Source organism: Carettochelys insculpta, chromosome 18 (genome assembly GCF_033958435.1).
Source record: "Carettochelys insculpta isolate YL-2023 chromosome 18, ASM3395843v1, whole genome shotgun sequence".
NCBI classification, from domain to species: domain Eukaryota; kingdom Metazoa; phylum Chordata; order Testudines; family Carettochelyidae; genus Carettochelys; species Carettochelys insculpta.
In genome coordinates, this window is record NC_134154.1 from 4,142,115 (window position 1) to 4,169,322 (window position 27,208).

At 45.5% G+C, this 27,208-nt stretch overlaps 1 protein-coding gene across 2 annotated transcripts in view; it reads right to left on the minus strand.

Moving 5' to 3' along the window:
* Nucleotides 1-27,208, minus strand: part of SFI1 (SFI1 centrin binding protein) — a 43,312-nt gene that overhangs the window by 5,710 nt on the left and 10,394 nt on the right. Inside the window, exons 7-28 of one of the 2 annotated variants that reach the window (XM_075013008.1) lie at nucleotides 24,774-24,891; nucleotides 24,413-24,515; nucleotides 23,006-23,162; nucleotides 20,826-20,987; nucleotides 20,312-20,382; nucleotides 17,516-17,608; nucleotides 16,851-16,948; nucleotides 15,364-15,430; nucleotides 14,567-14,697; nucleotides 12,693-12,774; nucleotides 12,281-12,459; nucleotides 11,959-12,034; nucleotides 9,514-9,609; nucleotides 9,027-9,103; nucleotides 7,170-7,272; nucleotides 6,557-6,653; nucleotides 5,545-5,705; nucleotides 5,063-5,137; nucleotides 4,097-4,171; nucleotides 3,553-3,729; nucleotides 2,089-2,351; nucleotides 1,276-1,371 (exon numbers count right to left, since the gene is read on the minus strand). In XM_075013008.1, the coding sequence (XP_074869109.1) occupies nucleotides 1,276-1,371; nucleotides 2,089-2,351; nucleotides 3,553-3,729; nucleotides 4,097-4,171; nucleotides 5,063-5,137; nucleotides 5,545-5,705; nucleotides 6,557-6,653; nucleotides 7,170-7,272; nucleotides 9,027-9,103; nucleotides 9,514-9,609; nucleotides 11,959-12,034; nucleotides 12,281-12,459; nucleotides 12,693-12,774; nucleotides 14,567-14,697; nucleotides 15,364-15,430; nucleotides 16,851-16,948; nucleotides 17,516-17,608; nucleotides 20,312-20,382; nucleotides 20,826-20,987; nucleotides 23,006-23,162; nucleotides 24,413-24,515; nucleotides 24,774-24,891 (2,557 nt within the window). Of the gene's footprint in view, nucleotides 1-1,275; nucleotides 1,372-2,088; nucleotides 2,352-3,552; nucleotides 3,730-4,096; nucleotides 4,172-5,062; nucleotides 5,138-5,544; nucleotides 5,706-6,556; nucleotides 6,654-7,169; nucleotides 7,273-9,026; nucleotides 9,104-9,513; nucleotides 9,610-11,958; nucleotides 12,035-12,280; nucleotides 12,460-12,692; nucleotides 12,775-14,566; nucleotides 14,698-15,363; nucleotides 15,431-16,850; nucleotides 16,949-17,515; nucleotides 17,609-20,311; nucleotides 20,383-20,825; nucleotides 20,988-23,005; nucleotides 23,163-24,412; nucleotides 24,516-24,603; nucleotides 24,738-24,773; nucleotides 24,892-27,208 lie in introns of those variants that run through there. The other variant, XM_075013009.1, reaches the window with a different exon arrangement.

The window sequence follows — 27,208 nt, forward strand, 5'->3', positions numbered from 1 at the left end:
TCCATGGCACTGGATCATTAGAAGCTGTGCAGCTCTTGCTATGAAAAGCACGTTGCTAAAGGGCAACAGCTACCTGGTTAGGACCCCATATTAATTTATTTAGCAGACAACAAGCCTGGGAGAACCAACACAATCATTAAAGATCAAAAAAGCATCCAGCGCAGATGGTGCCTAGTATCTCCCTTCCTTGAACATTTTAACCAGAACCTGTTGACAGCATCCTCTTAAAAAGAGTGTTCAAGGAATATATTTCTACCTCCTTTTGATCCCAGCAGGGGGGACCTGATTGAGATTGAGGCAGTGCAGAGAATGGATAGAGAAAAGACAGATTTCCCTCTCTGTGAAGCTGTACTAGCTATAAAAGTGGAGTTTCAAAAGAGCCTACTAAATAATTTCCACAAGGTTTTCCTGCTGAAAAACTTCTGAATCTATAGCGGGTGCTGCTTCAACCCATTCATTCCAGAACAAAGTGACAGACAGCTGGCTCCTTGAGCATCTTCAAAACTGTAAATCCAAGTCAGAAGAGTAACTGCAAAAATTGCAACTCCTGGCTCTGGCCCCTGTGCAGGGTCAGCTCTGGTTTGTTTATTGACTAATAAATCCTTCTTATTCCTCTTAGCCTTACAGAGCAAATTCAGCCAAGACTGATGGGGAGGCATCTATTCTCACTCAGACATTAACAAAATTGTCAAAGTTCCAGGCGCAAGGCCAAAATTCAGTTCTATTCAGATGGTCTAGTGCTTCGGGGCCAATAAGGGCAGGGTTTCGGAAGCCATGGCCCAGAAAGCAGTCAGTGTGACACTCTGATTCCAAGTTGAAGTGCAGGGCTTGGCAGTTAGAAAAAACACCTTTTTGCTTGGAAATCGAGCCCATGAATTCTGGAAATCAGTGAGGCAGCACGCTCAAACAGCTCCAAACCCTTTTTGCACAGACTCTACACTAGCAGAATGGGCAACTCTTGTTGGGGGGCGGGGAGCAGAAGTTTTTTTACAAGAATTACTTAAGTTCATTCTTTTCCTCAAATACCTGTACTGGCTAAACAAAGTGCTTAACACAGGGTAAGTTAACTCCTCTGACTGCTCCATTATTCTTTTCCATTTGATACGAGATGTGAAGCTTTTCATGTCACTGTGCTGCCTCCATGCTGCAGAGAAGCTGTGCACAGACATCAAGAATGCAGCACAACTTAATAAGCGTGTCCATTCACAACGTGGTACATTCAGTTGCTGTGCTCCTGCCACCTTAAAGGCAGTTACTGCAATTGAGTGGTCTTACCCACTGAAAGGCATCCCCAACAAGCCCTCTCTCTCCAGAGACTGCAGCAGGAAGTCAGGTCTACGCGGCTGTGACCTTGCTTGGCGGACGGCATGTCTGAGAAAACAAAAAAAAAGGACAACTGCTAAAATCCCCAGAACACCAGTCCTTGACTAAGGCAGCTTTACACAATCCTCTGCCCCTTATCCCCGCTGTCCCCACAAATGCATTCTCAGCATAAGCTCACTAGCAATTGTGGCAAGAGAGTTACAGGAAATAGCTTTCAGAAACCACACTGTTCCCCTCTCCCATAAAACGGGGGCCCAGGACTGACTGATTTCTGCACAGCTAGGACCTAGCACTACAGTCTACTTTCACGACAGCCAGCCCTGTCGGGGCAGAGCAAAAGCACTGATGAATGTGTGGCTTATTGGCAATTAACTGTGGTCAGCCAAGTTTCATGGTGGTAATATTTCTCTTCCTGCATCACTTTGCAGGCATTCCTGTGTGAGCTCCCACTCAGACCATCTGGACTCCAGTAATTTCTTGCCATACAATGAGGAAATTCTACTGGGAGGACATTAAGCTGGGCTAGTAATGGACTGCCAATAAAGTATGCAGTCATAAGTCCTTCCATTAGTCATGGGCAGCTGTATTCATTATGCAGAAGTTCTGTTACAACTCAGCATGAGCAGACATAGTGTGAAGCATCAGAAAGGAAGGGGAAGCTGCCTGAAAATTCACAGCAGCCCTGGGGAAGCTTGGGATTTCAGAAATCAATCTCAGAAATGCAATGTGCAGGTACCACAGGACGTGCTGAAACTTGACACTCACAGCTCACTAAGAAATGAATCCCCAGCAGCAAGGCAGAAAGGCAAATCGGTGCTCTTCCTGAGCTGTGGCACAGAGCACAGAGTCACTGCCTCTGCTGCATCTCCTCTTGCCCCAGAGCTGGCATCAGGCCTGGGCACCTTAAATGTCACCCTCTTCTTCAGAGAAGGTAGATGGGAGTGAGGCTTGTCTAGGTTCCTGCAGAGAGCCTTTTGTTTCCAAAGCATGGCACAACGACACACTGCTTGGTGAAGGCTGTAGGCTGCCTGCCAAGCACAAAAGAACAGCAGATGGTTTGATGGATTAAAGGAGGAAGCAGCAAGCAGCACTATGGCACCCAGGAAGGGATAGGGCATGGACATAGCTATAGATATCAGATAGTGTATGGCCGCTGCATCTTGCCCAGATCTAACTGACTGCCATATTTGAGGTCAGGAAAGAACTTCCCTCCAGATCAGACTGGCTGAGACCTTGGGGGCTTTCACTTTCCTCTGAGCATGTGGCACAGTTTAAGCTAGTGTAAATTTCAGATTGTCTCAAACCTGAAGGCTGTAATTCATGATTTGAGAACTTCAGTAACTCAGCCAGAGGTTCTGGGTCTATTGCTAGAATGGGTGACTGACTGCCTGGTCTGCAACACGCAGGAGGTCAGATTAGATGCTCATGATGAGATCATCTAGCATTAGAGTCTACGAGTTCTTGGTACTGGAATCATGGCCCTGGTCCTGTTGTGGTCCCAAAAGGCAATTATTAGTCCCCCTAATGCCACCCAGACCAGAGAAACAGGCCACACATTTACAAGGAGCAGTGTGACCTCTTCTATCTTTAAAACTAGGAGCAGGCAAGGAAACCCGGCCAGAGAAAGAAGCAGAGGACCCTACCATATACTAGGCTTCACTCCCAAAGCAGCTGCAAGTACTATGATCTCTGCAGCCACAAATATTTGTTAGCACCAACTTTTCTTATAATTTCCATGGAATTTTGTTTTTTAAAACCACAATGGGGCTTCCAGCTTCCTGGAGCTTTTCCTGCTCCAATCAACACAGACCCCCAGGCTCAGTGGTCCCTCCAGACTCCCTTCCTCCGCCTGCAGCATAGCCACGACACTGGAAGGAGGCTAGTGAAGAACAGATGAGAACTGGGCTTGATACAGCATCTTGCCAGGCATCCAGAAGGCCTTCCACTAGCACAGCCTTTCATGGCACAGTGATCCTGGCTGGTAGGCACAGCTCTCAACTATTAGGTAGGTGTTGGTCATTCTCAAAGTCACCACTAGGAAAGGTTCCTAGTGGGCAGCACCTGTCTAAAGAGTGACAATCCCAGCAGATCAAATGAAAATTAAGTCCTGCTGAGAGATAAGGACAGCAGATAGTACCTCTAGATCAGAGAATCTAGACCCAAAATCCCTCCCTTGCTTCAGAGCAGGTGCAGTGCCCAGGACAGAGCAATGATGTGACCCTCCTTTACCTTCAGCTGGTGCTGGGCTTGAAGCTGCCCCCGGAACTGTTTCATGCCAGCCATGTACCTCAGGATCTGGGTCACACCTTCCTTTAAAAGGGCAGCCCGGTAAACACCTACAGCTTTCTCAATGCGGCCTTTCTTCCGCCGCTGCTCCAAGGTAAACCCCAGCCAGGCATCAAACACCTGCAGTACAGAGAAGCAGCAGCAAGAGCAGTGCTACATGAGCTACTGCCTCTCAGAGGAGAGAGGGATGTGCACCAAAAATTCCACCCGCAGACCATGAGTCCCTCCCCAGGACAGTATCATCTAGAGAGGTATCCTGGCTAGTTTCAGTTCTAAAGGTATGGGATGTTAGATAGGGGAATCAAACACGGTTTTTATCAGAAAAGAACAACCAGGGAGCCAAGATACCCAGCACCTCAGAACAGCACAGATGGCTCTGAAGATGAAACCAAGAACAGAAAGTGCCCCTTAGCTGCTCTGCCCAGTGGGGCTGATACCACATGTACAGACAGAGCAAACCTCAAAGTACACCATAGGCACTCCTTACCTTCCCCTGCAGAGAGAGCGACCAGTGCCACAGAGCCCGCACTGTCTCCTGCTGTTCCCATTGCTTCTGCGCCAGCTGCCAGCATGACAAAGCACACAACACCTGGTTAGGGATCCCAGAGTCCCACAGAAGATGAAATAATGAGATTTACTGAGATGAGGGAGACAGCAGTGGGAGAATGCATCAGCTCCCTGTGCCTGCAGCTCCTTCACACAGGCTCAAGGAAAGGCCCTGCCTACAGAAGGGCTAACGGACATTAAGCTCTCTGTTTTGAAAGCAAAAGGATTAACTCTTTAGCCTGCTGTGCTGCCAGCCATTACCCATAGCACATTTTAGCTGGCCAGAACACGGAACCGCTGAATATAGTTCACTGGAGAGTGCTTTTTCCTTTGAGCACTGCCCACCCTTGCATCCTGCAGCCGGACACAGAAACCCACACAAGTGTACGCGGGGACTTTCCCTGAACTCTACCCCTTTTCTTTGGGCTGAGGTTACTCTAAGGCCATGATGTTCAATATGCCTCCTGTTCACCAAGTGCCCTCTGCCCACCCTCTGCTCCACGCACGCACCCCACCACTTTGTGGGAAAAGCACATGGCAGGTATGGCTAGTGCAGCTCCAGCCACAGGACCCAGCAGTTGGGGGTGGGGGGCAGTGGTGCACGTCTCCAGCCACGGGGGCTCTGGTAAGTCACCAGCAGTGGTGGGGGACTGGTGCCTGACTGGGGGGGAGGGGGGAAAGACCTGGCTCTGTGGGGGGAGGGGTGTGGCAATCAGGATGAATCCTATTGGACACCACTGCCCTAAGGCCGCAGGGATGAACATGTCTCATGCTACTGCAGCCACCAGCCCAGATGATATTTGGACACAAACTTCTTACTCCCCCCATATCTCTGGATGTCAGTGCAGCACGTGAAGTCTGAAGGAGAAAGCTGGACAGCACCAGTAGGAGGCTCAATGTCCCTCACCTGTCTCTTCCAGCAGGAAAAGCAGGCAGAGTAGAGTCTCCGAACCATCAGCTGCTCTCCCCGTCTCTGCAGGAGCTGTCACGGAATCGGCACAGTAAGTCATACTGACAGACACGTGTCATTTATCTGGGCCGGCTGGCAGGAAAGCTGAACAGAGACCCACCCACAGTAACCCTTCCATTAGCACTAATGATAGCCAGACGTTCTCAGGAGGTAGGACAGCGCTCAGCAGTGCCTCCATCAACAAATATGCTGGGAGTCCAGCACAGCCCAGCCCTTTGAATCTGCCCCTCCGAGATAAGAGTGCTCTCCATCCCCTCACTCCAACTCCTCCACATGGCACAAGGCTCCCGCACCGCTCCCCAGCTTAGCCTGCAGAAATGAACCCTGTCTTGGTGGGGGACAGACACGACTCAGTTGCGGAAAAGGCTTTCTCCCTCAGACTGGAGCTTTCACATCCCAGGGACCCTGCTCCTTCTTACCATCTTCCCTATGCACTGCAGATGATATTGCTTCCACTTTGCCAGGCACTCTCGCAGCAGGTGCCTCTGGTGGTGGAGAGTTGCAGTATCTAGCTGGATTCTCAGCACTAGGGACCTCCTGGTAAATTCTTTCCAGTGAAGAAATGTGGCCCTTAAATGCACTGGTGAGAGAACAAAACATGAACCAAGGACCTAACAGGATGCCCATTTCTCTCTCAGTCAGGAGCACCCAAGAAACCAACTCTTCAAGATCCAAATTCGTTTGACAATGTGTCTTGGTGCCCCCGAAGTATTTCACCTGGAAGGAAGGATGATCTTGTGATTAAGGTAGAGAACAGGGACTCTGGAGACCTGTGAGATCTTGCCAGCTCTGTCGACAACTTTTTGACCTTAGACAAGGAAATTGACTGCTCTGTGCCTCAGTTTCCTCACCTGAAAAATAAGGATGATTCCCACTTCCTCCTGTTATCCACAAGGAGGGGGCCATGACATTAAGTCACAAACGTATGAAATGTTCTGCAAGTCTTGGACAAGTTACTTTTCATGAGGATTTTCCTGAACCTCTTGATACTGGTCCCACTCTCATCATTGTGCTGCTTAAGCCTCTCACAAACATTAAGGGAAGCAGGAAGTGTTAGCGTTAGGGCAGATTTAGCGACTGGCCCCTGGTCACACAAGGAGCCAGCAGCAGATAGTTTGACCCATGGGCCACTGCTCTCTCCAGGAGACCATCCTGCCAATCCTAGCAAGGATCTCTTAAGTCGCACATTCCTGGTCAATCCAAGACACACACATATATGGCAGAAAACTCTGAAACAAGGTCACTACCACACAGTCCTCATGGCAGAACAAGTACCTCATCTTTGCAGAGCAACTGCATAGCTGCCTTATAGACATGTGCTTCTTAACCACACAAATTAGTGTCAATTCATGCAACAAAGCTATGCGTTGCTCTCACATGCTGGCCAGGTCCTCTAGAGAGGGCTTTGCATTTCTCATTCCTGAGGCTCACCCATATCCAAACACCTCCTAGCCTCCCTCAGAGCTGCTGCCTGCTGCTGACGGCAGTACCCCTGCACACAGGTAGTGTCCCTCCAGTGGAGTAGCACCTAGGGAGTTAGAGCAGAGAGACAAGATATAAAACAGACACCGCTGTACTCCGGGAGTTAGAATGGAAGTCACATGCCCCACATCCCCAGTACCACAAATACGCTCTGTTTCCCCATCACACAACTGCTGCAGGTGTGGGAAAGCCCTCCAGTGACGGACACCCTCTATCCCCAAAGCAGGGTTCCGAAGAGCAGCCATTCCATCTTGTATCCCGTTTCCATCTCCTGAGGGATTTTCCTCCCCCCAGCCAAAGCTGCCATGCTATTCCCTTCTGGGAACCGGGATACTGAAGAGCTATGAACTTCTCCACAGCCAGTGCCCACAAAGGCTGCTGCTGAGATAGGCTGGCTCAGAGCAGTGAGCTCCCCAGCTTCTGCGTCCTTTGCAGTGGCTGCAATGGGAAACTATGTTTGCCCATACTCAGTACTACTGTACTATTCCCTGAAGTGACTTCTGCTTGCACTAATTCTACTTCCTGGCTAAAACAGCCCTTAGGCCCCCTTGGCAGATCCTACCTTTCTCAGAGTTGATCTCCTGTAGTGTTGTTCTGCCTGCACAGCTTTCTTAGCTTCACTCACCAGGGCAACAGTATTTTCTCTCCAGGTACTCAGCATCTGCCTAAGGACAAAACGGGAGCAGAAACCTAGAGGTCAAAAGTGATTTTCATTACATACTTTTCCCCACCTCTTGGAACCTGGCTCAACCTTCGGCACATTTCCATTCATGGACAGAAACCCAAAAAAATTACTGTATCCCATCTTTGTCTGGAGTGTCTTGAACACAGCCAAGTACCTGTGGTCATCCCTGCAAATGTGGTCAGGCACTGAAAAAAACAGCTGCAAAATACAGCTCCCAGATGGTATAAAAAACTAAAGCGACTGCAGTTAATGCAACATGCCCAATGCCCTTCCTGGTCCTGCCACCTGAAAGAAACAAACTATTTCCTCCAAGAGGACTGTCACTTAGAGATTATAGCAAAGTCTGTCCACTGGAAGGGCAGGATGTATTTTCCACACCATTGCGTTTGTTGGGGTCTGAGCCCATATTTGTTCTGAGTTATGGTTCCAGCAGGCACAACAAGAACAGTTTTGCCACATGGAGAAGGCTTTGAAACTGAACGAATGATGCTGTCAGAGATGGACGCACAATGGGCACAGTCCCCCAGGGATTTCTTGATGCCAACTGGCACAGAGAGGGATGTGCTGGGATATGTGCACAATATCGCAACAAACGGTGGCAAGTGAAGTCTCTAATGAGAGCCAATAGCACTTTGGTCATCATCACTGCAAATATGTATGTAAGGATAATATTTATGGAGTTACAGACTCATTGATTAGGGTTGGAAGAGACCACAGGTCACCTAGCCCAACCCCCTGCTCAAAGCAGGGCCAACCCCAACTAACAGAGAGTTATGGCTCTCTTTTGATATTAGGTTCTTAAGGTCTTGGACTTAAGCCAAGTCACCAGAAGGTGACATGCCTCAGAGATGTTCTTTACAGGTTGGGGCAAAAGACACTTACCTCCCTGTCTGGTCGTTTGTGTACCCTCTGCCTATTGCCTCACACTCTATGCCTATTTGAATAATGAGCCATAGGTAACCAAAGAGATTGTGAAATCTACAAGATGAAACAAACAGTGGGAGGTGGACGGTGTCCTGTTTATGAATGAAGACAAAGGATGGGACGGCTATGTGCTTGGATGTAGGAGGGAATATACTGAACCTTTCCCCAGAAGATAATCTAACAGTGAAAGGAAGGTCTCAGCCAACCTCACTCTGAGGCACTGCAAGGATGAGTGTTACACTTCATCACATGAGAGCATCTGGTTAATTACATGTTACGATTGTATTTCATACATGACCATTTGTTTCCAATACTTCTACTTACTATTCAATCTCTATGCTTTCTTAAATAAACTTACACTTGATTTCACTATGCATCTATCTAAATGCTAGTGTCTTAAGGAGCAGTGAGCTGAGGTTGAAGTGATACACTGAAGTGTACCATTTTGTTGCAAACAGCCAAACTGTGAACAGTTAGTGTCCAGTGAACAAGGACTGGATACAATAAGGAAACTCTTGGGGGACTTGAGGATTAGAGGGTGCCCACTGCTAACCCAGCAAGAGACAGAGGGGATGGAGAGGCCTGGAAGGGTGTGCTCATGTTGTCCACAGAGTTGCGGGGCTGACCTCTGGGAAGCACAGAAAAAGCCTTCTGCATATTAGAGGCAAGTGTGGTGATTGCCTCACAACCTTGTGTATCCACAAGAAGTTCATTCTCAGGGTCATATGCTCAGGGATTAATGAATGTGCCAGTCACAGAGGCCACCGCAACAGTTTCTTTCTATAGGTGCACTGAGATGGGCAGGCTTACCGCAACAGCGCCCTGCTATGCTGCTGCTCCTTCTCAGCGACTTGGCCTAGAACGCACCGCACGTTGCGCTGGTAACTCTGCAAGGAAAGCAGTGCTCAAGTGAGACTCCCCCCAGCTGTCAGGAATCCTGTGGTGAGGAGTTTTTTGGGGAACTCTAAGCAGTGCTGTTCAGGAGCAGATGCAGAAGCTGCAGCTAACCAAGTTCAGCATGCCTTGTGGTATTCACACTAGCAATTGTACATTAGTAACATGGGATTTGCCATCTTTTAGCACTGGGAGCTATCACACAGATACAGACACACAAGCCAGGAGACACCTCAGACCTGCGTACACCAGAAATACCGGCTTTGACAACGGAGCTCCAAGGGGATTCTCCAGTAGGGATAGCACTGTGTGGTCCTGAAAGCTAAAACACTTAAGCAATCTGACATTCCCTCCTCAGGGTGAAGGGTGCAAACTTCAGTAATAAAACAAACAATCCTCCTACCTTCCAGGCCGCTAAGACCCTGCCCAGCAGAGAGTGTTGATAATGGATGTCTGCTCGTACCAACATCTTCCACTTCTTAGACCGATGTCCCACATACTATAAGCAAAAAAGAAAAACTGCATGGAAAAGAGACAGAGAAGAGGATTCACCCTCTTATCATCCCCAATCTCCATGCAAGCATCACTCCCATTGAGCAGAGGCACCAAACCCTGCTCCTGCCTCAGTTTCCCCCTTCAGGTCTGCAAACTGCCACCTATCCTCCTGTGAGAGTTAAGCAACGCCCCTTCTGGGGAGCTCATCTAGTAAAACAGTTCCAGTGTTACCTTAAAGTGGAACCACTCTGTCCTCTACTCCACAGTTTCTTCAGACTATTGCTGGGCTCAGCTGCTTATTCCAAAACCCAGGAGATAGCATCCGACAGAACCTGAAGTGTTCTCTGCTCCAGGCTGTTGTTCCCTTTATAGCTTCTGCTCTCACTTGTACCTACAGGTCACTTCAGCCAGACATTTCCCTCTGGCTGATATGGAGCGTCCTTCCCCTGCTCCTTTTTGACCCTGTGCCCCTCTATATGTACTGAAAGCGCTTCCCCAAATGGTCTCTCTGCCAGTTACCCTTATATTGGAGCTACAGACCCCAGATCACTCTCAGACGCCTCTGAGCAGGAACGCCCCGCCCAGCCCACTCTGGAGAAATTTTCCCATGGCCTTTCCTAGCCCCGATCTTCTCTCTGTGATGGAAGAGAATCTCTCTTATAGGGACCCACAAGCTTGTGTCACATGATGCTGGGTCTCATCACCCAACCACCAAACTAAGCCTAAATCCATTACATGGGATCCGATCACAACGTACACATAGGGTAGAGCTCAAATAAATTAAAGGTCCCAGCCCTTCTCCCATGACTAGCCGATACACCTTGCTAGGGTAACAAAGGGGCTGTAGAGTACTCAGATGTCAGAATTTATTTAATCACCTAAGAGTAATTTAGGCAAAGGGGACTTCACAATCTGATTATTCAGAAGAAAGAAAATGCAGTGCTGACTCTGTTCCCCTCACATGAAGAAATCTCTGATTTCCTTACAGCTTGCTTTGGTGCCAGAGATGAGCTCTAATGGGAAATGTAGTTAGAAAGACACCAGAAATCTAATCCTGCCTGTGGCCCCCCAACAGCACAGGTCTGACAGCCCTGTTCCTCCCACCACTAGAACAGCAAATCTTTATCTCCTGGGAACAGGCAGTCATCCCTGAGGCTGATGTAACAAACAGCATCTGATCCTACTTGTGAAACATGGGCCTCAAAAAGGCTGAAGAACACAAGATACTGAAATGTTTTTCAGTTCTCGCTATATGAGTCAGCTGCGCCATATAAAGTGACACAACAAGAGCAGAAAGTAGGATATTCAAAGTGAATCCAACAATCATCTCCATCAGCACTGGTTTGTTTTTTGGGGCTTTCTTGCTTTGTACACAGCAACACATTTTGCAGTGTGTGTACCTAGGAATGCCACTCCAATGCCGGCAATTGTGAGAGCCCCAAAAGCTCTGATGGTCCTACATGATTGCCAGTGTGGACATCTGAATACACAACTGGAGCACCAGAGATAGGGCCAGATGGCACTTGATTTGCAAGGAGGTCATGAGCCTTTGGGATTTGCCATGATGCTGAGGATCTGTCCCTCTTCCCGCTCAGTGTACCTGGGTCATCCTGGCTCAGTTGCTAGCTCCTAGCCAGCAGTGTGTATTGTCTAGAAAGGTTGTAGCAACATGAGAGCACTCAGCTCCTACAAAGGATATACCAGCATCCCTGTGAAGTAAGTCTACTGGGGTTAGACTGGTTGAAACTGCAGCAGACATGCTTTTTGCTAATATCCCATTCACAGCAGATGGGAAGGACTGTTACAACCAGAAGGTTCTGTGAACTGGGGATAAACGTTTCACGCAGGTACCAATCATCACAGGGCTAGAGACTGGTACAATGCTTAACTTTGCTCTTTCTACAAAAGAGTTATTTAATAGAAACCTCCCTGAGAACAGAAACCACTATGTGGCATTTTCCAGAAGTTCCCTTCAGGGTCTGGAGCACTTAAGTGATGCTCTGGGAAGCACAGAGAGTATAGTAGGGAAGCCTTCACACACACATTCTTGTAACTATCCCAGAACCACTGTGTGGGTAACCCCACTGAGCCACAGTCCTGCCACCCACCCTGGGGCAACATTCTGTGAGCAGGAGAGCAATGCAGGACAAAAAGAATTTCCACTCACCTTCCATGCTACTCCTATGCCTCCCTTATTGCAGTGTTTTAATGCCTCCTTGGAGGCAGCACTCTTTGCTTAAGGAAGCCAAAGGTAAAGTAGCATTATGCCCACACAATGCCTTTGTTAAGCAGCTAAATGATGATCTATACATAACCAAGGAGGATTTAGAAGTGTCTACTTCAGGATTCTCACCTTTCTCCACTTGCTCCAAGACCACTGCAGGCACTTTGAATAGTGAAACCTCACGGCTTTCAACTCTTTGCTCTTCCTGAAGGGAAAAGAGACCAGACAGTTCTCTTACTGACCCAGGTTGATTGTGTTTCTTTAGCATGAGGCCTGACTCCACATTTGTTACCGTGCTGGGAAAGGACATTTACTGAATCTGTAAACCTTTAGAATGTACTAACAGCTTTTAACACACAAGGGGTCAGTGCTGGTGTGCATCAGAAACTCCTCTGAGAAAGGGTGATTTTGAGACTGAGTCAGGACCGGTCTCTTTCAAGCTGCCTCTTACTCTGATCTTATCTCCTGAATGTTCTTCTTCCAAAGATGGAAAGTCTTCTGCAGCAGCAGGTGGCAGTAATGATCCCAGGCAAGGGCCATGCTCTCTCGTTCCTCCAAACATATCACCGTTTTCCTGCGCCACGAGCACCAGAAACGAGCCAACACCTGCTGCTCACAGTGAAGAATGGCCTGCAATGGACAGGAGAAAACTGGTGAACTCATGATGTAGGCTGTACTAAACAGCAGGGAAAGCTTCATCACAGGAGCTAATGGACAAGGGAAATTGTCTCATGGTCCCCAGCCAATCAAATGGAATAACAGGGGGCACTGTCCCATCGTGTGCTACTCATGTTCACAGAAGGTGTCAGGAAATTATCTAATCTAGCCCCTTTGCGAGGTCCAGAGGAAAGTGCTGCATTTACCATTCTCTCTCTTGTCCGGTTCTCTCGCTGCTGACATGCACTCAACCACCACCTCTCAACCACTTGTCTCAACAACAAGTCCCTGCAAGCAAGAATGAAAATTGTCAGTGGATCCATTGAGTCTTTTCAGATAACTAAGGGACTGACTGGCCTTTGACGGCTTTCAAATTATGACCACAACAGTCTATCCAAACAGAAATCATGAGTCCGTGCAGTTACTTTGATTTTATAGCATCAAGACAGACTACATTAGAAGTCACTACACCTTTTTATTCCTTGAATTTTTCAAGAATAATTACAATTATGTGCGTGCATATTCCAATGTTAGCTGAAATCCCACTTAGACTACTGGTTGCTTTAAAAAAAAAAAAAAAACCCACAAACAGATTGTTCTGCTCAGTTTGCTAGAATTTCCTACTTCCACCCAGATTATTCCGATTTCCAGGCACCTCCTCAACAATATATCTCAAAGCAAACGATACACAATAACCCCTTGCAGCTTCTTCAGGTTACCTCCACACACAGAGGGACCTGTCTCTGTGATTTGTCCTGTATAAAGACAGGCAAAACAACTTTCTGTTGTTTTGTTTATCAAGACAGTGATTTGACTTGCTAAGGCAACAATACAAGTACTTCTCTATACAGGAACTGGAACCAGAGTAACTACATTGATTGGAATTTAATTATTTTAGTGCAAGCCTGCAGCTGGATATTTATTTCACATTTAGAGTGCCTCTTTTCACTTTGAGCAACAGATTCTTGCTCATTTAAGTTACACTTTTGGGCCTTGTCTATCTACAAAATTTGCTCCAGTTTAATTAAAACTGTATCTAAATCACAACATCACAAGGAGAACAAATTTGCATCGATACACCACTAGTTTAAACTTGCCTTACAGCAGTTTAGCTTGCCCATGATGAATACTGTCCCTGGAAAACAGGATCAAATGGACACGATGTAACTATCTTCAAACCAACGCAGAGTGCCCATGCACAAAGTTTCTCAAAGTAAACAAAGGTGTAAATTGCAACTAGTGTGATTCCAGTTGCACTGGTTCTACTTCGTATAGACAAGTCAGTTTCAGAGCCAAAATGAGACATCATGGATTCCTGCCTCTGTTTCATCTTAATTCACAAGACCATACTGCCTCTCCACAGCCAGATTCTCTCTGTTATCCAAAGAAACATTACTATTTCTTCAAGGGCCTCTGTGCATTCCCATTGGTGGGATACTGTAACACGAAGTGTCAAGAGCTACGGGAACAACATGTGGGAATGCACAGAGGCAATTACTGAAGAACAAGAGAACATAAGAATGTCCATACTGGCTCAGATTAAAGGTCCATCTAGCCTAGTACCCTGACCTCTGACAGTGCTCAATGCCAGGCGCTGCAGAAAGTGGTCCAGCCATACCCACTTCTTGGCCCAGATCCTGTGCTCTGCTTAGGACTAAATCAAGAATCACCTCGTCTCAAGGGTTCCAGGACTGGACGATCCAAGAAGCAAAGATTTAAGAAATTAAGAAACTTTATGTCTGTATCCCATCCTAAGATGACATGTACCCACTCAGTATGGGGATAGCTGCAATTCCTCCTTATTATTTATTAAGTTTTGTATTTTACTAGCCTCTCAAATCTCCCTGAGCATTTCAGTCACTACCACCAACCTAGTCTGGTGGTCAGTAATATATCCCTACTGCTATTATTATTAGCAGCATTTATTACTAGAGCATTACAGGTCCCAGTAAGGAATGGTTTCATGAGGTGACCTAAGTGGATTTTACTACATATGTTAGTTAGTCAAAATGGCAATGGTTGGTGCAGCCCAGCATATGCACTCTTTTTAAAGTTAGTCCTTAAGAACGAACTATTGTACCTATGAAAGCACAATGCCATTTCTTTCATCTCTCTCCACCAGCACTGATAGCTCTTAAACCTCTTCCAGGCTTGGAAGGTGACAGGCAAGATCACTCTTCTATAGTGACTGTCAGCTTTGGCATACTGCATCTAAAGAGCAAATGACCAACTTGGTTTCATTTCAGAACAGTGCTTCCCCACTCCTGAGAGGCTACCACAGTACATGTTATGGGCAGCTAGATTTAGGGGTGTGTTTCTAGTCTTTAGACAACTCTACTCCACGCTTCTCCCAGGCAAGGAAGTAGAAAAGGAATTCCACCTAACTAGTGGAACAGTTCCAGCTCATTGTGGAGGCTACGCTCAGAACTAAGTAATATTTCATAAAAAGCCTTACAGTGTGGGCTCTACGAGAGACTACACAATAATTATCATAAATCTATGAATAAGGGCGGCTTCTCCTCTCCAGAAACTCTAACAGGTGACATTAACATACTTTGGTTTCCAGAGGAGTGCTGTGATTGGGTGACGTACAGTTCTTCACAGCAAGCTACAGACAGAAGAGAACATGATCTTACCCTATGAACCTGCTGTATCACAGAACGAATGGAACATTCACTCATCCTTCACCCTTTGATTGATGCCAGTGGCTTCATTGTTTATCCAGCTTTTACAATAATTTGATTTGAATCTTCTGTAAGAGCTACTTTAACACAGAAAACAACAAGTAGTCCTGTGGGCTAGACTTGTTGTTGTTTTTGAAGATACAGACTAACCCAGCTACCCTTCTGATACTTAAACATTAAAGATACTCCATACCTGCCTATATCGTCTCCACTTGGCATTCCTTAACCACAGCCTGACAGACTTCTTCAGAAGTATTACCCTGAAATAAAAATGTAAAACCCATCTATTCACTAAGAGCCTTCCTCTATTGGAAAGTGCATCTAGGGACCTGGACAGCTCCGTATCACGTAGTGTCCTGAATGATCCATCTCAATCTCAAGAGTTTATGTCTTACTAAAGAGGAATTTTCACATTACTTTGGAAAGAGAGGCTGCTGAACTCTCTTTTATATTCAGATTCAACACGTTAACACGTGGTTTGAACTGGGATGTGAATTTTCTGGGACATTATAGGGGCTCTTTTGCATACTTGGCTTAATCTAATTCTTGACTCCCCCCACACCTCTACTCTCTGATTTGCTCACCTTGATAATTTTTTTCTGATTTGTCAACCTTGATTACTATTTTTGGTTCTCTATGCCTTAAATATTGAGTCTGTTCTGGTATGGCTACGGTCTGAAGAAGTGGCTCTGTCCCACAAAAGCTCACCTAATAAATTGTTTTGTTAGTCTTTAAAGTGCTACTTTACTGCTTTTTTGTTTCGATAGGAAATAACTGTGTTACTGTAAACACTTTAAAGTATGCCATACAGATTCCTCCCTCCCCACCAAAAGAAAGGCAGCAAAAGCAGAAGTTACATATTTATCTAAACACAATACAGGCAGGTACAAGTGCAAGACCTGGAATAGGAATCTTCATTGGGATTAAAAAGGAATTTAGCCTCTGTGGTTGTTAGCACTTCCTCAAAAAAATGCTCTCTCTTACTCGAGCCTCCTGTGGTGGTAGTACTCACGTAGACAGGACAGTTCCTTTACCACCCTGTTTTGTAGCCTTGCTTAGAGCAGGTCCGTGCAACCTGATGGCAAAACTACTTGTGTGATATCTACACTAGTACACCAACCACTGGTGGGAGGTTTTTTTTTCGTTTCGTTTTTTAAAAAAAAAAAAAAAAAAAAAAAGCTAACCCAGACAATGCTTATGGCTAACCAATACCAATTTCTCTCTCATATTTCTCAAATGAGGTATGGTCCAAAACTAGACCACTCTTAATAATGTACCAGAATGATCTCACACATAGAAGTATTACCAAAACAAAAAGCAGTCAAGTAGCACTTTAAAGAGTAGCAAAATAGTTTATTAGGTGAGCTTTCGTGGGACAGACCCACTTCTTCAGACCATAGCCAGACCAGAACAGACTCAATCTTTAAGACACAGAGAACCAAAAACAGTAAGCAAGGAGGACAAATCAGAAAAAGATAATCAAGGTGAGCAAATCAGAGAGTGGAGGGGTTGGGGGGAAGATCAAGAATTAGACTGAGCCAAGCTTTTTGTTTTGATAGCGTATAGACTAGCACGGCTCACTCTGTTACTACAGAAGTATTACCAGATTTAAAACCAGAACCAAGAGCTGGTGAATTTCAGCTCCTTAGTTGCATCTTGACATATATTTCCCTGAAGCACCTGTAGTGGCTGTGGGCTGCTAGTGTCAGTGACTGCTGATGCTCTTCCTCCTTCTGTTCCAACCGACACTTCCAGCGACTCCAAAAGCTCTGCAGCAACTGGAGCAAAACAGCAGAGATAAAAATAGGTTAGAAGAGGAGAACCCACAAGAATGAGAGTGCAGATATCCTGCTAATATGGCATTCTGGAGGGAGCGTTCCTTAACGTACATTGGGCTGACATAAAAAAAGAACTAGACAAAAAGCACATGAGCCTGACAGTTCTTTTTCCTTCTAGCTGCTCTGAATGTCTTTAATGCAGACCAGGGGTCTTCAGACAACTGAAAACAGAAATGTTGCTACATCCAGATCCTGCTATCCCACGAGCTCTGCTGAGCTTATTTAAGCCACTTCACACTCCTGATCACAGAGTTACTGCCAATCATTCCCTGCACACATAGAGAGACTTTACATCTTCTTGGCTACAATGAGGTTCGCAATGAGGCTGCATGACAACACAACTATTCCCACATGACTGTGACTGCTCCGAGACTTAAGCAGGAGATTCTGAAACTGCCAGGAACGATGCAACTGACTCAAGAATATTTCATTGGAACAGATGTTCAGATTGCACGAAGATTCAGAGAAAGGTTTCCCATAAACACAGCACAACAAGATTAAACCCACCATTATATGATGCTGCCGATGAGCCAAGTTTCTTCTCACTTGCTGGAGACGAGCACTTATAACATTCTTCCGCAGGGCATTAAACCCAAAGTGCTGTGAAAACAATCAACAGAATTTTACTTACCATTCCCTATGTAGCCTGAATAACCAAGCAGCCAAGAGCTCATTTCCCAGTGACCAGCAGCTCCTCACAGATAAGCGAAGCTGAGCACACAGAACCCTGCTTTGTTGCTACTTGTAACGGTTGGTCATAATAATGAATACACAACCGAGCCTCAATCTCTCTCCCCTTGGCTGGAGTTTAGTTCTGCAACTAAGTTTAAAACCTCCCCCTTCCTATGATTTCTTCTTGAGTCACTCAGCTCTCTCCCTTGCTCTGTCTATTCCCAAGTTCTTTCTCAATGGCTGCGTCTACACGTGCACGCTACTTCGAAGTAGCGGCACCAACTTCGAAATAGCGCCCGTCACGTCTACACGTGTTGGGCGCTATTTCGAAGTTGAAATCGACGTTAGGCGGTGAGACGTCGAAGTCGCTAACCCCATGAGCGGATGGGAATAGCGCCCTACTTCGACGTTCAACATCGAAGTAGGGACGTGTAGACGATCCGCGTCCCGCAACATCAAAATAGCGGGGTCCTCCATGGCGGCCATCAGCTGGGGGGTTGAGAGATACTCTCTCTCCAGCCCTTGCGGGGCTCTGTGGTCACCGTGGGCAGCAGCCCTTAGCCCAGGGCTTCTGGCTGCTGCTGCTGCAGCTGGGGGTCCGTGCTGCATATACAGGGTCTGCAACTAGTTGTTGGCTCTGTGTATCTTGCACTGTTTAATGAAAGTGTGTCTGGGAGGGGCCCTTTAAGGGAGCGGCTTGCTGTTGAGTCCGCCCCGTGACCCTGTCTGCAGCTGTGCCTGGCTCCCTTATTTCGATGTGTGCTACTTTGCCGTGTAGACGTTCCCTCGTTGTGCCTATTTCGATGTTGGGCTGAGCAACGTCGAAGTTGAACATCGACGTTGCCAGCCCTGGAGGACGTGTAGACGTTATTCATCGAAATAGCCTATTTCGATGTCGCAACATCGAAATAAGCTATTTCGAAGTTGGGTGCACGTGTAGACGTAGCCAATGAGAGCTCAACAGGTCCTGCCTTTTCCCCGCCTCCCTCTCTGACTTGGAGACCCACAACTTGCCCCTACACTCAAGCAGGTGAGATTCACAACCTCTCTCTTTGCAGAGAAAGAAGACTTCAAATACTCTCCCCTCTTCCCAGCTCTTTACTTACCTATAACTCTCCTGGTCTCTCTGAATTACAAGTTCTAGAATGCCTCACTTTGGGCTGAACTGGGAAGAATTAAAATTCCTTAAAGGACCAGCACTACCTCCTACATTACTGCTGCCATTTCCAAAATAGAATCCCGCTGGCTCTACAGGATTTTTTTTTGTATGTTTTTTGGGATGATCACACTGCCTCACACTACAGAATTATACCCACTCCCTTTAAAAATAAACGGGAAAAAATATAGCTCCTATCCCTCCTCAAGTGGAAGAGACATTTATAGGCTCTACCACTGGTGGCTGGTACAAGATGGCATCATCACAGAGAGAAGGTTTTCAGTTTTCAAGAGGGGAGTACAGAAAGCACAGATAGTTACTTTTCTAGGACAGCAGTGTAAACAGGGAGTGAGTTATTTATCATCAAGCACTGGGTCAATTATCTTCCTACATAAGTAGCAAAGGTAAGAAAAATCACTAGAATAAAAACAGAAGAATGCTATTTCAGAATGAAGGGGCTGGTGAGTACACAAGGGACCAACTGATTTCATTTGCTTCCTGATTGGAACAATAACTTGCTTTACTCTGGAACTGGAAAGATACGTCTCAGATGAAATTTCCCATCAAGACAGAAGTGTCAGTCCTCTCCCTTATTTAAGATAAGCACCAATATGGACACCAGAACAAGTGGATATCAACTGGCCATCAACAAATTTAGGCATGAAATTCGATGAAGGTTTTTAGCCATCAGATGGAGAGGCTGTTCCAGACCATCTCTCAAGGAAGCAGGGGAGGCAGCCAAAAAACCTAACCAGCTTCAAGACTGGGTTTGGAAAATTCATAGAGGGCCTGGAATGCTGAGACTTCCTGTTAGCAGCAAATATCTCCAATGGGCACTCATGGCACACTAGATAGGGAGGGCTCTCATGTTAGTACAGAGAATTCTTTCCCAGGTGTCTGGCTGGTGGGTCTTGCCCACAAGCTCAGAGAGTAACTAGTCACTCTGTTCTGACAACAAAAATTGCTACATAACCCTATGAAGGGGGAACAAAGCGTGAATCTGCCTACGCCCCTTGACCTAGGGCTTTGAGTCCAGGCAAGGAAACTATAACCTGAACTCCCCCACCCCTCCCAGCACTAAAGCCATTCTGCTTCAGCCCTCATGACCCTATTAAAATATGGTTCCAACCCACTCTATGGTCCTCACCCAGTTTGAGAACTGCTGTACTAGACCATGATGGCCCTTCTGGCCCTGAAGTTAGGTAGTTAAGTTAAGTTAAGTTAAGTTAAGTTAAGTTAAGTTATCTTCTCTCCACTCACCACCCTGATGAACAGTCTGGCAGATGCCAAGACAGTTTGAATCTGTGGACATAGTATCTGATCTGAACATTGCATGGAAGGAAATACCATGTATCCCATCTAAACCAGGACACACTCGCCATCGACACACACACACGTAGCTAGGTGTGGCTCTGGAAAAAATCAATCCAAATAGCCTAAGTTCCCTCTCAACTGAGATACTACAAAGCTCTTACCAACAAATGGTGCCGGTAATGATTTTCTGCAAACTCATGCTGCCAGGTCTCTTCCATGCACAGTACAACATCTGTCACCAAGTTAAAAAGAAAAGTCTTTTTCACATAGCAGTCCCCATGCCTATTAACACACAACATACCCTCTCCTTCAGTCCCAACTTACTTTAGCATTGGATTTTCTGCACTGGTCTGAAGAGACACATTTTGATTGCAGGGAAGCTGTTACAGGCTTCACTGGTTCAAAAAGAGGCATCTCTTGTCTCGATTCAGTGATTCCATCCTGCCATATCCTAGCTGCTACAGATTTTTAGCTAACATGTTCCAATTGCTAGCCTTGCTCCTTTCCAGTGCCCATTCACTATGAGCTAACCTGAATCTTTTGAATGAACAGGTCCTTCTCAGGCCACTCATGCCTGACCCAAATGCTGCTTCTTATATGACTGCTCATCTGCACCATCAGCCTGCAGGAAGCTCTCAAACCCAGCACCTCTATGGCAGCATACACAAAGGATACAATGCTTCCAGCATGTGAACACTCGCCGTAAAGTAACCCTTGCTGCTAGCTCACCAATACGCTCGTCGTGGACTTGCATGCTTTTCCTGTGCTCCCAGGCTCGTCGCCAGCCACAGAAACACTGCTGAAGCACACAGATGTGGTGATGTTTCTGAGCCAGCTCTAGAACAACAGACATGAATTACAAATGACCAGCTCTCTGTGCTCCTGTATCCTGATCCAATACCCTTGAGAGCTGACCTGTCCCAAACCAGAGAATTTACTGGACTGGCGAAGGTCAATGCTTTCCTCTCTGCTCCCAGGAGCTCCGCTGCTCCATCCAGTCAGAGTGCAGGGGCTCAACATGCTCCAGAGCTTCACTCTTCCCTAGTCCAACAACATTACCCTGGCCACAGCCTGCCAGGTTTTTCCCTGTGAATGCTCCAGCCCTGGAGCCCCCCATGAGGTAGCGAAAATGCTGGGACCGGCGTGGTCCTGGACTAACGAAGTCCAGATTAGAGAGGTTCAACTTTTATCTATATATTTATCTATAGTAAGTGGAATAATGACAAGCCAGAGAGTGACAGACCAGTCAGCTTAATTTCGGTACCCAAAATAATAACTGATCAAATAATCAAATTGTAAGCATCTAGAAGAAAATAAGGTAATAAGTAATCATTGACCTGGATTTGTCAAGAACACGTCAGCATGTCACACCAAGCTACTATGCTTCTTTGACAGGGTAACTAGTTTTGTGAACAGTAGAGAACCAGTAGATGTCACATTTCAACTTCAGTAAGGGCTTTGCTACTGTCTCACAAACCAAGTAGGGAAATGTGGGCTAAACAAATTTAATATAATGTGGGTAGACAGCTGGCTCATAAACCATACTCAGAGTAGCTGTCAATGGCTCACAATTGAGCTGGAAAGGCACACTGAGTGGGGTCCTAAAAGGATCTGTCATGGGTCTGGTTCTATTCAATTATCTTCATAAATGATGTGAATAATGGTACAGAGAATGTATTTGTAAAGTCTAAAAAACAATACTGACCATGCTGGAAGACAAGATTAAAATGCAAAATGATCTTGACAAACTGGAGAAATGGTCTGAATTAAATAGGATGAAATTGAATAAGGACAAATGCAAAACATTGTATTTGTACAATTACTCCTTGATAAATAGAAAGTGGAAACAGCTGCTTAGGAATGAGCACAGCAGAAAAGGATCTAGAGGAGACTGTGACTCACTAACTAAATAAGGGTCAACAATGTAAGACTGTTACGAAAAAAGTGAACATCATTCTGGGACATACTAGCAGCAGTGCTATAAGCAAGACACAATACTTAATTCTTTCACTTTATTCAACACTGATAAGGCTTCAGCTAGAGTACGGTGTTTCAGTTCTGGATAGTTCATAATTCAGGAAATATGTGGACAAGCTGGAGAAAGTACAGAGGAACACAACAAATGATTAAAGGGCTAAAAAACATGACCAAGGGAGAAAGATTGAAAAAACTGGATCTGTTTAGTGTGGAGTTTAGAAAAATTTGTGGGCTGGGTACATAATCTTCAAGTACATCAAAGGAAGGAGATAAACTACAGGTTGAACCTCTCTCATCAGGCGCCCTCAGGACCTGACTAGTGCTGGACGAGAGAATTTGCCAGATGATTGGAGGTCAGTATTTTCTAGCACATTACCAACACTTCCACTGCTTATTAGGCTCTTAGAAGACATTTAGGGGTAAATTATGGCTAAATGACACCAAAGAACACAGAGAATGGACTGGTGGCTGTAAACAAACTTTATGGGACGACGGGAAACTTGGCCACAGCCATGATAAGTGGTTGTCTGGCTAACTAAAATTGTGCTGGATTACAGAGTTTGCTGGATGACAGAGTTCCAGACTAGAGAGGTTCAACCTGTAGTCTTCTAAACCAGAAAGGACAGTACAAGTAGTGATGAATTTAAATTGCACGAAGGAAAATTTAGACATCAGAAAAAACGTCCTAACCGTACAGGTAGTTAAGCATTAAAATTACCCAGGAATGTTGTGAAATTCCCATCACTGGAGGTTTTTAAGAACAGGTTATACAAACAGGACTATCAAAATAACACTAGATTCTACTTCAGTGCAGCAGAATGGATTAGATAGAATATCAAGGTCCCTTCCAGTTTTATATTTCTATGATTTTCACTCACTGTCCTGATGCTTCTTTTCTCTTTGAAGCTGCAAGTGCTTCAACCAGGCTTTCATACATCTTCTCAGCTGCCAGTGCTGATGATGACTCACTGCCAACGCCTCCTTCTGCTTGTCATGCTGGATGTGTAAATACAGCTCCAGCCACTGTTGCCAGGCCTGACAAGAAATCAGAAAATCAGAGTAGGAAGGTCAGCCAACAATTAGGAGAAGTGAGGGAGTGTTGAGCGAATGGCCAAAAGCACAAAAGCAATGGAGAGGGAAACCATATCAAACAGATACCAGGAGACAGAAAAAACAGGAGGGATGGGGAATGAAGTCTGCATATGAAGTAATTGTTTACATTCAATTCTACTTGTCATTTCCAATATAGCCAGGCCAGAAATTCCATTTACTACTTCCTCCTACCTTCTCATTCCCACCCTGGTTCTCTCTAAACACATACAACCAAGCTTCTTTTGTCAATACTCATGACCTAAGCTTTCCATACCCAAAGCATACCACAGTGTGGAAGTGAGAGGGAAGAGGGAATGCCAGGGTCGGTCTTGAAGCAGCCCGAAAAAAATCTTAAACTACACTGCCATTTCTTCCTTTTAAAGGGCACAAATGCTACTGTCTGGGAATAGTAAGTTCCCATGTATAATTTTTTCCATTTAAAGAAGATGAAAGAGACTGGTATCTAAAATCCAAACAGTGTTTCCCAAATCATGGGAATCAGCCTCCTGGCAAAGTGCTGATCTCATCCACTTGACGAATTATTTTCACTTATTTCACAAAAGATGAACTGTCCATTGTAGAGTGAGTGTCCTACAGTCACTTCACCTCTGACGGGTAGTGAGTGTAAATGACCTAGTGAGGAAGATAAACTGACTCATTTTAACCACCTCTGAAACATTCTAATAAAAATTATTTTCCTTCACCTTTATTCACTGATTTACGTTAAAGTGGGGAGCTCCTTGGGGCACAGCCCACAGCAGGTCTTTTTAATGATTCTACAAAGCATCTGGTATCATCCTGGGCATGGTGTAAAGAACCATAATTCCCTTTAGCCATGCAGCTCCTTAGACATTCACTGAAGTCTAGAAAAGCCTGGATGTTGCTTTTACTCCTGCATTGTAGAGAAAGGTCTTTGAGGACCCCATGTGAAGAGAATCTGGGGATGGTTCCATTTTACTCACACCACTAAGCAGCAGATCACAGGTAAGAACTTGCCTGTGGAACTCTCAGATGCATGCACACCTGGAGGCATAAGGCCAAATGCAAACCTTACATCACCCATTCCTTCCATGCAAGATAAAGCAGCACACAAAGGGATTATCAAGGATGAAGAATTCTTTATTCCTTTGCTAGGAATGACTCACAGCCACGTGTGACCTCAGGTATGAAGCGCTGGGGTTTGAAGGACCTACCCGAAACTGCAGGCTCATCGCCCAGTGTTGCAGAGCCAAAGTATTCATCTCAAAGCCTGTACGCTTCTGGTGCAGTTGTCTTGTCCACAATCTCCACGACACGCTGTCAAAAAACATTTAAGACATTCATTCTGCAGTCTTGGATAAGGAACTAACCACCTCTCATCAGGAAAGACAGGCACTCTACATACACGTTACTGATGCACTGCATTCTAGATGGAGTCATGTGGTCCTTCGAGGGACAGGGGAGAAGAGCTGATACATAGTCAAAGCTGCACTAGCAAGATTCAGTACGGGAGCAGCTCAGGGGATCGAAAAGGTGTTTGTTGTTAACATGTGACTGTTTCAAATCCATTCTCACCGCAGACTGCTTGTCTCTCTGAAAGCCAGTGCCTTGGATCGCATCTGATGCTTGGTCCTGCGAACATCTATGTAGATCAGCCAATGTTGCCATGTCCAGCGCAGCTTCTGCTTCTCAGCTGTGCACAGCAATGGTCACATCATTTTTCAAAAACAACATACAAGAATTAGATATTTTTAAAATCAGCAGCAACCTTATATTGCCACCTTCAGGGAAAGCCCAAAACTGCAGCCACTCCACAATGGGAGCTAGATTGGGGGCACAGATAAGGCTTGTCCGCATAAGGAATTTGTCCAGAAGAGCTACTCCTAAATAGCTCCCTGCACGGACATGCTTAGTGTGGAACATGAGTGCTCACATGAAGACTTATTGTGAAACAGCTATTGTTTTTTAAAATTCACACTGCTTTAGTCAGAAATAATTCACATAGACACACCTCTTAGCTGCTGGCAGAGCAATAAAGATGGGTTTAAGATAAGATCAGAAATATCAATAACTTCACATAGCTAACAAGATATAAAACAAAACAGTTTAACAACTTTGTTCAGATTGCAAGATTCCTGTGGGATCACAATGCTGCTTCAGATACAGTTATTTAGAATGCTGAGGAAATACTATTTGTATAGCAGTAGCTGCCTAGCAGCTTATTGCTGACCCATTGGTCAACCCTACCAAATTCCCAGCCGTAAAATCTGGTCATTTAGGAGCTTTTACCAGACATTATACAGATTTCACAGGTGAGAACAGTGTTTCTCAAACTGAGGGTCCTGATCCAAAATGGAGTTACAGGTCTACAGGCTCTTTCCATTGTACTGTGCTTTTTAAATCTTCCAGATCTCCTAAGTATATATTATGTGGCATATCTAGCTTACCGAATAAGACTGAAAATATAATATTTAGTTCTTATATAGCAGCTCTCAAAGCACTTTACAATGGAGTATTATTATTAGGGATGTTAATGTTTAACTGGTAAGCCTCACCATAAATGGATGAGGTTTACCAGTTATGGTTAAATGTTAGGGTCCCCTACAAGCTGCTGCAGACACAGGCTGCTCCAGCCAGGCTGAGGTGCTCTGCCCACAGCACTCTCAGGCCTGGACACTGTGGGTGGGGCTGTGCTGGAACAACCCCCACCCACAGCAACACCACAGGCAGGGATGCTCCAGTTAGGCTGGAGCAGCCCTAGTCCCCAACACACCGCAAACAGAGGCACTCCTACCCAGGTGGAGCAGACCCCTTCTGTGGCAGCCCAACTGGGCTGGAGTGGCCTCCAAAGCTTCTCCACCCACCCACCCACACCCCCATTAAATTGGTTAACTGATTAAACCTGGCATTTCACTGGTTAACTAATTAAACAGGATGTAATATCCCTAAGTATTATCACCATTTTAATGGAGACATTAAGGCACAGAGAAGTAAGGATAAAAATTTGCTCAAGTTCAGTAACATAGGAATACAACATAGGTCTCCTGAGCCACAGGCCAGCACTTTAAACATTAGAACAAACAATTTCCTTCCCATTCTCTGAGAACAAACCCACAGACTGGCATTGCATTAGGGAGGACAGAATCATTCCACACCCCTGGTTTCACTTTCCAGCTGCAATTTAACTTAAGGGACATGTTTAGTTGCATAACTGCTGGGATCTCCTTTCACAAGAAAGTGGGTAAGTTTTTCTTTTGTGTTTATTATATCCAATATTAGGTGATAATCTATAACTTTTCAGGGCAACCACATATACAAACACCACGACTGTCAGCTGGCCTCCTTCTGGACATGCTGTATGGAACAGAAATCTTGACTTTAGCTTGATCTCAAAGGAACCACTCTATCTTTGTATTCATGGGGAGCCGACACCGTTAAAGGCAAGCGGATTGGTGGGGCAAGCATTTGCTAAGAAAACTTTTTCTCTCTTCTAGTGCATCTAGAACACATATCCCTGTTGCATATACGATTCCTCAGCTGGGTTTCATAGCCCCAGTAGACAACAGAACATATGCTCTAAAGCAGGGTGCACTTGGGAGCTATACAGTACAGGACTTGGCACAGCTAAGGGCAGAACTCCATTACCCTGTGAAAATGTTATGAGCGTCATTTTACTTGTAAAGTGTTCTGAAAAAAGAGTGGACTCAGGATAAGCTGGGTAAAAATCAACATGCACAGAGAGGAAGCCAGAGCTGATTCCTATGTCAGCTGAGTGGCTAGGGAACTCTGCCATTTGTTGCAGTGAAAACATCCACTCAAACACACACTGCACCAATGAGCCAACCCACATGGAACTTATGGAACAGATGGGAGAGTTCCTTAAGCTTTTTCACTGGCATTTCCTCAATGTCTGCATAGCTAAACAGTACAATGCATCAAGACCAATCTCCCCGATAGCCTCAGATAAGAGAGCCATTAGCACATAAAAGTCAGATTCCAATGCCAGAAGG